This window comes from Anolis carolinensis, unplaced genomic scaffold (assembly GCF_035594765.1).
Source record: "Anolis carolinensis isolate JA03-04 unplaced genomic scaffold, rAnoCar3.1.pri scaffold_13, whole genome shotgun sequence".
NCBI lineage: Eukaryota > Metazoa > Chordata > Lepidosauria > Squamata > Dactyloidae > Anolis > Anolis carolinensis.
Genome location: NW_026943824.1, coordinates 14,282,649 through 14,295,633, shown reverse-complemented (window position 1 = coordinate 14,295,633; position 12,985 = coordinate 14,282,649). Strand labels below are relative to the sequence as shown.

General features: G+C 40.1%; 1 protein-coding gene across 3 annotated transcripts in view; it reads right to left on the bottom strand.

The window, feature by feature from the left end:
* The window catches only part of rbbp6 (RB binding protein 6, ubiquitin ligase), a 29,433-nt gene extending 17,310 nt beyond the window's left edge, over positions 1–12,123 (bottom strand). Inside the window, exons 1-7 of one of the 3 annotated variants that reach the window (XM_062964486.1) lie at positions 11,975–12,111; positions 10,101–10,139; positions 9,607–9,643; positions 3,590–3,634; positions 1,322–1,410; positions 1,093–1,189; positions 407–546 (exon numbers count right to left, since the gene is read on the bottom strand). In XM_062964486.1, the coding sequence (XP_062820556.1) occupies positions 407–546; positions 1,093–1,189; positions 1,322–1,359 (275 nt within the window). In that variant the 5' untranslated portion in view covers positions 1,360–1,410; positions 3,590–3,634; positions 9,607–9,643; positions 10,101–10,139; positions 11,975–12,111. Of the gene's footprint in view, positions 1–406; positions 547–1,092; positions 1,190–1,321; positions 9,644–10,100; positions 10,140–11,974 lie in introns of all 3 variants that reach the window. The other 2 variants (XM_062964487.1, XM_062964488.1) reach the window with 2 other exon arrangements.
* Positions 12,124–12,985: the final 862 nt, after the last annotated feature.

The window sequence follows — 12,985 nt, the reverse complement described above, 5'->3', positions numbered from 1 at the left end:
AGCCTTCGACAACACTCTCTCTCCCTGTTTATATTCCACTTTAGCAAAACATTACTGTTGTTACTAATAAGTCTTGCTGTTACATGATATGTCCAGAGTATGAGACTCGGTTCTATCCAGACTAAAAATCTGGCCCAAACTAAAATAGTAAGGAAAGGAAAGAACGGGAATCACTGCAGGATTGTAGGAAATTGCTGGGAAGTGTTTTAAGTACGGATACATTGGTAGTATTATCCATCTTGAGGATAACATTTCTATCCTAAGAGGATAGAAATGAAATAAATAATAATAAAGTAGTCTGGCAAGATGTGATAGTGTGAATGAATTGCTGTGATTTCCTGATATATTCTTATGGCAGCCACATATTGAATGTTGCCCAAAGCTTAGCAGAGACCTGTGTACTTACGCATCGATGGTCGGGATGGCGTATTTCCCCGTGTTGGTGAGCATGGCCCCCTTGGTGTTGGGGTCCTGCACCTCCATCATGAAGCTTCGGGGAATTCCAGTGCTCTTTTTAATTCGGGGACCAGACTCAAAGTTTTTGTCCTGTCAAGAGGGGAAATAAAAAATGCAGATAACTCTATTAGAGAATTTTCTGTCCATTTTTCAAAACAACCCCATTCAAATTTATCTGGCGTTCTTGGAATGTAAGATTTTTCATCAATGTATATCTATGTATTACTGCAGCTTAGAACATACCATTTCAGACAGCTCATTTTTTAAATGGGAGAGAAAACAGAAGGGTAAAAAATTATTCTCTTGTTCTCTGAATGAATGAGAGCCAAAATTTCATTAAAAACTACTTTTCTGTGTCATTATCACTCCATATTCACACACACTTCACTGGAAATCAGAGATACATTTATCATATCATGAGATAGAAAAATGCCCCTGAAAAGGAACTACAGATATCAGACACATCAACTTTAGCCTGGCCAAAAATGCTGATAAAAGAACTTCACTTAGAAGGATACTGCTTTCCGCAAATACAAAAAACATAACCTTCTTATTACAAGTTACAGTCATATTGGAACGAAAGGCCAACACAACGCCAGCAAACAAACAGGTGTTATTTCAGCACCAGGCCCTTACCCCATTGGTTGGGCAGATCTTTATATAATGGCCAGGTTTTCCACAGCGAAAGCAAGTATAGGTTGGCGGAGGTGGTCCCGGGGCTTTCTTCATGTAACTAAAAAAGGCGTGAGAAAAGAGGTGTGCATCTTGGCAAGGTATTTTTTCTCAATTAAAAATGTAAGTAAATGTTATTCGAAAATTAGCTATTTTGTTCTGTTTTTTTGCGTATGACATGAGGAAGACTTACTTGATAGGGTCATATTCGTGGCCAGACTGTGACATCATAGCTTTAATTTTATCTTCTTCAGAAGCATTGGCTTCAGCCAGATTGGCGGTCTGTTCAATAGGTAATCATGTGACACACACATTAGAAACACAGTTATGTCCATCCAGTCAAAGACAAACACCACTCATTCAATCCTGTAAAGAGCAGCACAAAAATAAAAAAAAGCTAACTGGAGTCGCCTCAAAAAACAGCTCAAGATGGTCCTGAAGATGTTCCAGGGAGTCCTTATGCCATTACATGATGTTTATTTTATGTGCCTGCCAGTGGAGGCTGAAAAGAGGAGGAGGAAGAAAGAGAAGGAAAAAATCCTTCTTTGCGGCTGGGGCATTCTCAACCTTAGGCTCTCTTGGTGTCTTACGTAATGCCTTGTGTAACTGCTCCAGTTCCTTATGACATTTAGATGGCCTGGAGTCAAGTGTGTGGGAAAGGTCCCTTTCTGCCAAAGCGAAAGGCCGAAAAGCGTGTGTTTTAAGGTGCTTTGCCGGCAAAGCGGTGTCACACTTGCGCTTCAATTGGTTTAAAGAGGACAATGTCATCCTGAAAGAGATCCGCTCTGCTCTTCCACGTCACGCGCCCTTAAAAGGGAAAAATGTGGGAACGCCATCCAAAAGCTGCCACGCAAATCGGGAACGCAGCTTTCAAGATGACAGTTCCTTTAAGATGCTGAAGAAAGATGGCTCTCCAGACGCTAAATTGCAGAGACAAACCAGGTCTAAGGGGCTGCTAACTGACTGGCCAGAAAGTCAAGCACCTAACATCCAAAGCAGGCAGACACGCTTTCTTTTACACATTCATCCACAAAAGCAAACAGCTAGTTTCAACATTTTATTAAACAGTCGATTAAGATACATCGCTTTTCTTAACAATCCAGATTAACAGCTATGAAATTGTTCACATTTACAGAGGACTACGGTGTTACAAATACTTAGCTAATTTGTTTGAACCCAAACAGGTTTACAGAACACATCCGATGGCACAAGGAAAAAAATAACATTAGTAGGAATAGACCAAAATTCAAATATGGCATTTAAAATACACAATAGGAATCAAAACAAAACTGTGAAAGCATATTTCCTCCATGCAAAAACTGTCTGCATTTAAGAGGCCGAAGTAAATTACAGCTTTGCACTGCTTTATAGTACGAAAATACTGTCAGAAATACTTAAGGTTCGCTCTGAGACTTAGAACTGTACACCTCTTGGACACTGTTCACATTTCAGAAAAAAAATAACTTGACATGAGCTTACAGAACCATGGACAAATTTAAGGACAGCACTAATGGAAAACCAAACTTCGGCTAACTCACTTAAGCTAAGATTTTGCATTTACAAATAAATGCCCATCAGGTTTCCAGTTTGGCGGGAAAAAGGAACGCGCGTCCGTTCACAAGAGAAAGGCAAACAAATCGTGAGCCAACACTGCTTCGAGTTCAATTGTTTAAAGAGCAGCTGCTTCTGTGGACGATGGGTGTTATCACTAGTGCTTTCCCCAACATAGTTACACATTATTGAGCAGGAAAATGCAAGCAGTTTCATATCAAAACAAGGCAGATACAACAGTTTCAGAAGGTCACAGTTGCCAATATGCCACACATAACACATTGGTATATTCCTATAAATACATTTATTACACAGTCTGTGTTCAAACAAATTAGTCGCATGGCTATCGCCCACTACATCCACTACAAATGTATGTACATCCGATTATGTTACGCGTGTTGTTGCTCTAGCACTGGCTACGAGTGAAGAATCCCAAACCATGGTGTATATTGTCCGTGTGAGAGGGAAATGGCCTCGATTGGGGCTGTGGCGCACAGCAATGCTAGGAGTCCATAAATAGGGTTAAAAATATTCTTCTTTAAAAACTGTGCTATTTTTTCCAATGCAAATTAACGTTTGAAAGAAACGATAAAACAGCTTCAGAAGTGGTTCTTCTCTTTGTCTTGAAGATGAGTAAAACTGCAACATTATGTTGAGGCTGATAAGGCACTCCCCTTCTATCTTCCCATACTGGGAACTACTCTTTACAGGATAGTTTATCAATAAAGATACACACATTTCCAATACTTAGGCTCAGGATTGTCTCACTAAAACGTTTCTGCAACGTTGACAGAAATTAACCGGGATTTAAAAAAAATCACAGCATAAAAAAACATTCAAAAATACCAAGCAAGCAACAATGCATTTGGCTATATCGGACAAGAATATATACGTATATATTTATATATACCTTTGTAAGCTGGGCCAGAGAAATAGATGCAGAAGAGTCATCAATCTGTTCATAAAAAATTAAACACACATTCAAGTTCCACAATCAAAACTCAACCTACATATTTAGCCTCTAGTGCAGTAGCAAGAACTAGCCTGAATTGGAGCCCCACAAAGAGGCCCATTTTCAAACCTCAGTAACCTTTACCCAAAATATAAATTGCTTGTAATGATTTGGCCTTCTGGTGTATATATATACATGCATAAAGAACATTCAGTTAGGAGGGGGACGAGGACAGCAAACCCAACTCTTCTGTGTCCACATTCTGCAATCAATGTAAAGAGGACTATGTTTTTTAAAAGCAAAGGAAGAGAGTTTCATCCAAAGTTAAAATACTTTTGGTTCTTTTTATAAGAGCATGCTGTTGGACAAGTGTATTTCACAAATTATTCAATGTGGGAAAAACCATTAGGATGCTAGTAGTATTGGGATACTAATTAAATGTCTGAAGCTTAGAAAGAGGGGATACAGGAGAAAAAGAAAATTAAGTACTACAAATGAATGTGGATGAAATGATTCCAATTAGTAATTTTTTGACAAGAACCACTGCATTCAATACACATCCCTTTGAGACTTTATGACATTTTTTTTTCGTGTCAGGAGCAACCGGAGTTGCTTCTGGAGTGAGAGAATTGGCCGTCTGCAAGGACGTTGCCCAGGGGACGCCCGGATGTTTTGATGTTTTACCATCCTTGTGGGAAGCTTCTCTCATGTCCCCGAATGGAGTTGGAGCTGATAGAGGGAGCTCATCCACGCTCTCCCAGGGTAGGACCTGGCAGCTTTCAGGTCAGCAACCCAACCTTCAAGTCACGAGGCTTTTATCCCCTTGGCCACCGGAGGCTCCATGACATTTATGACATTAGGAAGCCTGTTTCATAAACATAGTCATATCTGGATTACGAGATGCAATAAAAAACACACATTACAAGCCAGCAGGAAATATTTAAAGGATTAAGACTCTTCCAGCCTAAGGCTGAGCCCTAGATTTCATCAAATCTTGCAGTGAGGGCCACTTGCAGCCAGGAATCCAATAAGCTGTAGTTAGTTATACGGCATCTTTGGGGAAGCTGGTTTGCAATTCCTAATCCCTTCGACTAGCTAAGATCTCTCAAAGACAACTCCCAAACGGTGCTTCAAAGGAAGTCAGGGGTGGGAAACTGTGTTGGGCCCAGGGGCCAAGGCTTTCCTTCAGCAGGGCTCCAGGGGCTGAGCAGATTGACAAAAAAAAACCCCAAACCTAAAAGCAACCAGAAGTCAACTTCTGGTATTGAAAAATTGCAATTCTAAAAGATATTGAACACGGTACCTATACAAACCCACCAGCCCTGGTGCTTCCCAGAAGAGGACATTCACCCCTCTTTTTCTACAAAGGAAAAAAAAAGGTGTTTGGGGGCATCTGGATGGGGTCACTAGGCTGTCCTCTGTCAAGACCTGTCTAAATGTCCTGTAATGTAGTGTCACACAATCTATCTATGGTCTTTCACACAACTAAATCCCTTTGCTTTACTGTTGTAACATCAACAACACATACATTTTCATCCTAAAGTCCTACTGAACATATGCAGAGACTGCATCAACTGCCAGCCCTCCGCGTTGCTGGGTTTAGAGGCACAAGACCCACGTAAAAGAAAGAAAAAAAAACACAATGAAAGAAAAAAAAATTAAACCTGAGAAAAATGTCTTGGTCCTCCAGCATGGATCTATGGCAGGGATGGGCAAACTTTCTAACTTGGGGGCCACATGGCAGGCCGGAGTGGGGTGGGCAGGCCAGGAGGGAGGGGATTCTCCCCAAGTCCCCTCCCTGCCAGAAGGATTGGCTGCTCAGAGAGGAAGAGTTTTTTTTCTCCTGTCTGTCACACCCACCTCTCACTTTCACTCTCTTTCTTTCTCTCCACAACACACCAATATACACACACCTCTCCCCTTTGAGGCTCAGCCTTTACACAAAAGAGGGGTATATGAGAAGGAAAAGGGGTTTGATTAAGATGGGGGCAGGGAGAAAGCTGAGAGGCAGATGAAGAGAGATCTCCCCTTCCTCTTCTCTTTTGAAGACAGATCCCAAAAGAGTTGGCCTTGGTCAGGATGGGGAACCTTCAGTGGTGCAGAGGATTATATATGTCCTTTTTAAACTTAAAGGAGAAACTGTCACTATGATATATTAATCATATAGAAGTTTAAGATGGAAAAATTCCACAGAAGACCTCCACAATGCATTTTATCATTTCTGCAAAGACCAGTAGCTTGACAGAATGATAGAACAGTACAATATATACAGACTTAGCATACTTCATGTGCGGTCAAGATCCAAAAATAACATATAAAACGGCTCTGTACTTGAGCAAAACAATACGATTGAGATCCACATATGTGGGGCTGATTGGGGTAAACTCTAGGGGTGACAATGACATATGATGTACACACTCAGTTTTATTATATTTATTTATTGTATGGTTACAAGTGTTTTATTTAATATTTGTATAGAATGTAACCAGGTCTTTTCGAGCCTGGTTGTGTGGCTTGGTACTTTGATATGGCCTAAGGGCTAATCAATAAAATGTTCTTCTTCTAAAGACTTAGCCTTACAGAAGTAACTTCTTTATTTGCAAAAAGGGCTCTCCCCTTCCTCTTGCAATACATAAACCAACAAATGAGGCCGTTAACAGCTTGTCTTAACCTGCTGTTAATGAATACAAGGCAAAGGACCTAGTGTCAGGACCACCATGGACACAATGCTACAGAATTCTCATGAGAAGAACTGTCAAGGTCACAACCCAAACCTCGGCTCTGACAAAAGAGGAAAGCAACATAGATTGCATCCTGGTCTTTGAAATGCCACAAAGCAGGTGATTTTTGAATCTGCCTGTGATTGTTAAAATGCTTCTCTTTTTGCCTTTAAATGTTCTATTTCAGATTATGTTTGTCATGCATGATTTAATAATTTGCCTGGCTTCTGCAAAGGGCCAAATCACTAATTTGCACAGCACTTCCACATTCAGATGGAATACTTGAACTGGGGAATTGTGAGGTGTTGAAGCAGCTGGGTAGCTGCTTCTCACAAAGCTAATTCCAAACGTTCCTGGCCCCAACTTTAAATTGCTTTCAATGACATGGTATGTAGGATTTTTCCCAGCACTGACTACAGTGACTGGCACATCAAAGGCATGTCACAGTTCCTAAAGTGCTGCCTGAATAAAGGCAATGCCTAGCCCTGCAGATTCAACAGACATTGAGCCATGAGCGTATTAACACAAGAAACTGGATTGAGAAGATGGGATGAAGAGAAAACCAAAGCAGGCAATGGAAGAGAACCATAGCCAAAAATGAATCCCCCGCCCCCCAAAGCAAATTGTTTGAAGTGACGTGCTCCTCCAAAATTACTGGGAGTTCAGATTTCATTTTCAGTCTGGCACTGAACTACCATTTCAAACATGAAAAAGACAGTTTGGAAGCAGAGTATAACCCAAGCAACCACATGGATGCTTGAGGATAACAAACAAAAGATATCAGATTCACATTTTCGGGCGTGACTCACTAGGCAGATTATACTGTGGCTCACAGCCAAATCTTATATATTCCTGCCTGCTGGTTGTACCAGAGGATGAAAGGGGACTTCTTAAGCAGCTGCCCCTTGAAAAAGATGAAAAGTGGCATAGAGCTGCACCCAATTGTCCAGCCCATGATGGAAGTGGCTGGCCTTACGGCACACTAACCCAAAGCAGGGAAGAAAGGTCTCTCTGCTTCAAAATTCAGTGCAGTCTTGAGAGCACTGCATGATGGACACCTTCTCTTTCTGGGCAGGGAAAGCAGTACCTACTCTTGGCAAATGGACTGCAGAGAGGCTTTGCCAAGAACATGAGCAGTACAAGGCCTCCACACAGAGAAGCCCTCCCCTGACTTGATGTCAAAGGAGGTATGAGACAGAGGGATTGACTGAAGATTTGAATTTACACCCTGATAACACAATATCAGTATTTTACTTAGTTTCTATGAGACTGTTACCCTACTCCCTATCCTTAGTCCAATCCAGTGATTCTCAACCTGTGAGTCCTAAGATGTTTTAGCCTTCAACTCTCAGAAATCCTAACAGCTGGTAAACTGGCTGGGATTTATGGGAGTTGTAGGCCAAAACATCTGGGGACCCACAAGTTGAGAACCACTGGTCAAATCTCACTCAGCTTAGTCTGGAGACTCTAATAACTAGGTTCTACATCTTAGATCATGTTGGAGAACCATGAAGTCTCAATTCCAGTAAGAAAAAAAAATGTTTCATGCACAGAGCTTCTGCTTCAAGCAGGATTTCCACCAGGTTCGCCCTGGGTTTGGCATCTGGATGAGTCAGCTTACATCAGGCAGTGGGAAGATTTCATTTGGCCCCATTAAGAACTTCTAGGAGAAGCCCACCTGGGTTTTCAGCAACCTTGAAACAGACCAGCAAGTTGCAAATAAATGTCTCCTGGTTGACTAAGCAGCAAGGTTTTACAAAAGCACCTCTATCTCCTTTTAGCATGCCAAGCATCAGCAGTGTTTGTACACATGGGCAGCCAGACTGGTAAAAATGTATGGGATGGTACAACTTCTGGAACCATTTGCAAGACAGCTTTTTAAAAGCACATCCCAAGTTGAGAAACGTATGAAAATGGCTGGTACATATAACATGATACTAAACCGAGCTTCATTTATGAATATGTAGTCTGTTTATAGTCATGCAAACAGAAAAGGGACTGCCTCTGAACTAAGAATGAAGCCTAGCTTTTAAAAAAATCCATCTTATTTACTAATTCTGGTTTGAGGCTCCTATAACCACAAGCAGTTTTCATCAAAGGCAGACTATAATTAAACCATTTTCAAAGGGTGAACACAAGCAAGCACAATGGCACCTGTATTTTCTCATCATTGATCAAGTTCTGCAAAATCATAATCTAGCGGTAGGAAGACAACTGCTCCATTTTAACAAAAATTGAAACCAGCCACACTTAACGAGGACAAAAAGAGAGGTAAAGCTATAATTCTAAACATCAATTAAGAGTATATTTCAAGGTTTTGAATTAAGCAATGCTATTCTGAGCAGCATACAGAGTCATGTTACTATAAGTTAAAATTAATGAACACGAGTGAAAGGAAAAACCTACCCTCATAACTGGACAAAGAAATGATGTCTAAGGAATTCAATGGAAAAATAAAACTTAAGGCTTTCAGGATGGTCAGGGCATGAGTAAAAAGAAAAAAAGCAACAGAGCTGGCCCTAAGTGGATTTCTCAGAGAGCTGGGCCATTAGGCCTAAATATGTCTCACATTATGTTGCCCATTACGAATAATTTAGTTTAAAAGTGTTTGCTCAGAGAAAAATGGAAGAAACAACAGAACCCCAGGACAGCAGTGCCCCCTCTTCATGGAAATCATGTGAACATAGTTGCATATTTGAATGTACATTTAGCTGCACAAAATGCCCTGGATGCTTGAGCATGTACTTGAATTCCAAGTTAAAGAGGGAGAAAAAGTATTAAGAACGAAAGCTAAGTGATACAATATGGTAGTGGCAAAAAAAGGATACACTCCAAATGTTTTTATTTCAAGAAAACAAAAAGCACACAACAACCTATACAAACATACAGCTACCAACTAGAGACACACAGATGTAGAACAAGGCAATCACGTTCAATAATGCAAACCCCAACTTACATGATCTATAAATGATCATACAGCATTCTGTACAACACAAGAGTCATACAGGAAATAATCTAGCAAGCAATATGCAATACAGTGTGTCACTTGGCACAAGTGTCATTATCCACATTAAAATGATCTGCATTGCTCATTTTACTATACTGAATCAGAATACAATATGGTCACAGTATCAATGCTGCCGTGGGAAATTAATCAAAATTAGTATTTAGAAATATTGTTTATTGCCACATTATGGTTTAAAAATTAAGCACAATGTGTAGAAGAAAAAAGTGTGAGATTGTGTTTTTACATACTGCTTTTGAAGGTCCACTCACTGGTTCAGTTCGACTTCTAAAAAGTGAAAATAAAGAGAGTGTCAGAGGGAGGGCAATGCACACAGCACAAAAGAGAGCGCCACCACCAAGAACACTAATGGTACAGAGGTATAGTAGGTAAAGAAATAAACACTCTTTACAAAGTCAGATAACCAAGGCCCTAGTCCTATAGATATGTGGCACTGAGCTTCCACCATCTACAAGTGCCAATCTACCCCCTTCCTCTACAATCAACATGATCGTAATATTGTGTACTCCATGTTTCATGATGGTTGCACAGCACTTTGAGATCTTCATCTCACTGGCTTTTTGAAAAACAATAATAAATCCATAGAGATTGAACATGCACAGGTTTCTCCAAAGAGGTCAAGCCCCACACCGTCCGTGAAAAAGGAAAGCGGCCTGGCCAGGAGGCACCCCCTGCAGCACAGAGAACCTCAGGCAAAAGGGGCATCCATGGTCAGAGACATCACCTGAAAGGAGTTTCTGGGGCTCTGTGTAATTTATGAGTTCTGTGATAAAGAAAAAAGGTCACATTTACTCACACTGATTATAGAGAAGTTTTGAATAATATATATTATACCTCCATATTCCCTGTGAAACTGCTGGCTTACTCAGTACAGGAGATTCCTGCAGCCAGATCTCTGGCACACATCGGACCTTGCTGACCTTCAAGCACACAACTGGAGATAGGAGCTACTGGAGGACCAGAATTTGTGGCCCAATTAAAGAGGTCTAACGTGCACTTACAATGTCAAGAATTTATACATATATGTCCTGAATAAACACAATACTTTCGAGGTAGCTTTCACATTCTCTTAGTAAAAAAATGCCATTATCTGAAGCTGCAATTTGAATTTCTGGTATTTTCACACTAGCCACACAGTTTATATTCCTGGAGAATTGTGTTTTATTTGAAACTAGGGATAGACTTCCTTGAGGCCATGGTAGAAGAGAAGAGTTGGGAGAAGATGCAGCAAGTCCAGGACTGACCATGAAATCATGGTTTCTGACTCAACTGGGAATGAGGTCCTACACAGGCTGACTAGTACTGAAAGTCCTAATATCCACTTGTTATTGTAAACTCAAATTCAGCCACTAAGTCAACACAGCTTACATAAGTGTTAATGTAATGCAATCAGTGGTTTTAAGCGATCTGGGACTAACCATTTGATTTAGGGAAAACACTCCATAGAAAAGTCCTTTACATTGTCACAGTTTAATGGACAGCAGATAACCCAACGGAAAAAGAAGCTTGCCACATATTATTTTTGAAAGGCCTCATTTTCCACCATAAGGTTAACTGGAAATACTAAGCAAGTTTTTGTTCCATTTGCCGTCTTCAGTAGTTAAAACACAAATCACAGGCAGTAAACCACACATTGGCAGCAGCTCCATTTTAATGGGAGTGCAAAGGTCTTGTTCTTCTACCACTGGCTGTATCATGTGCTTACAGTCCAAGAGGAAACTGCCCCCAGCACCACAGCAGCCTATATGAGGACATGACTGCAGTGGAGTGTCCATGGATGGGACTAACACCTCTGCACCACAGCTGGGCTCGGGTGGAATTTGGGGTTGGGGAGATGACAGATGAAATATTATTTCTAAATGTTACTTTTTTTGAAAAAGAAGGAATTGATTTAAGTCTTATAAGCTGTCCAATATGAGGCAGCAAAAAAGGGGTGAGTACTACCTCTGTTCTGACTTATTCACATCTAGAGCTGCATAAGTGTATTAGCTTCAAGTGTGAGGTCATCCATGATCACTCCTTTCATACACATATGCATTCTTCCTTTCTCAAATATACAACACCCCCCCCCCCCCAGTCATTCATATATTACATTGCTAATGGTTGGGAGACAATAATGAACACATAGACAAAGAATCTAGAGAACTACCTTAGAATTAAGAAGGCATTCTCCTCGAACCATCAAAATATTAGCTGATCTACTTTGCTACTCTTTCTCCTTCCTACCATCCCATCCTTCTGGAATGAGTCTGGCCCCCAAAAATTAACTGTGCTGGGCCAGTTATTCAACTGATCACTACAGTGGACACCAGGCCTAGAGCCCATCCTGTCCATGTACCATAGAAATGTTGTACAACAATGAACTGGTTTATATTCCCAAGATGGGCTATCCCAATGAACCTGTAGCACTTGAACATTGAAAACACCTACTAAGAGGAGCAAAGTATGTGGGAAAATGTAAACTCCTTAAAATGACCATGTGTGAATGAACACTCAGTAGTCACAGACTTGTTTTATTCTACAAAGCCTGCGCTCTGCACTCACTGAAATCTGCAAAAGAAATACTGAAGGTGAATAAGAAGCAAGCTAGATACTTACATGACATACGTTTTACTTGTACACTTTACTCCACCAATAGGAATTCTTCTGACAATAACAGACGAGTTCTTGGGAATCAGGGCATTATCATCAGTATATTCTGAAAAGGAGAGAGAGAGTTCAGAGTAAATAAAAATCTGATGTATTAATTTTCCCCAATATAGTCCCAAAACACTGGAATTATGAGGAACAGTAGGGAGGTGATGCCATGGTTAAAAGAGATAGCAGTGACACCTGTTCTTAAAAAGTCCTAGCTCAACTACATCTTACTGATCAATTTCATTATCATATCCTTGGGCAAAATGCTGGAGAATATGGTGGCGTGTATTGCAAATTAGCTCCAGTCCCACTTAGGGGACAAAGATTGCTTTGCTTACTTTAGAAGCCAAGCTTGCCCTATTTTTCTCACGTTCTACTGGCAGGTGAAGATCTTATTCAAACAGGTTTCTGATCTGTAGAGCACTGTTATTTCTTTCTTAATGAAATATTTTATATGCTTTAATTAAATGAACCTGCATGTTTAATTGTAAGTTTTTAATTTATAGGTATTTCAAGATGAGCAGCCTTGAACAAATTATTTTATAGAAAAGGTAAGCTATATATTTCTATATGTCCACAGTCTACTGATATGACAATTATGAGGGTAGAGCAAATACTGGGGAGAACAGAATATTTTATCACATGGAAATTAAATGCTTATATAGGATAGGCAGGGTATATTCAGTAAGTTTCCTTTTATTCAACATATCTACTATGAGGTATTGCTTCAATTTAGCTATTAACTTCAGTGGTAGCATGTGTCTACCAAGTTTGTTAACAACCAAATTAGTAACTGAGATCAAGTTTTTAAAACACAGATCTCTTGATTTTAAAATATTAATTTAAGATAAATGTTTCAAAAACATGCAAGAAATACCTCTAACAGGAAAGTTCACAATTAAGGCATACTGGTGGGGTTTCTCACTTCACACAGTTGGACATAAATAACTAACATTAATCTTTGAAAGGGAA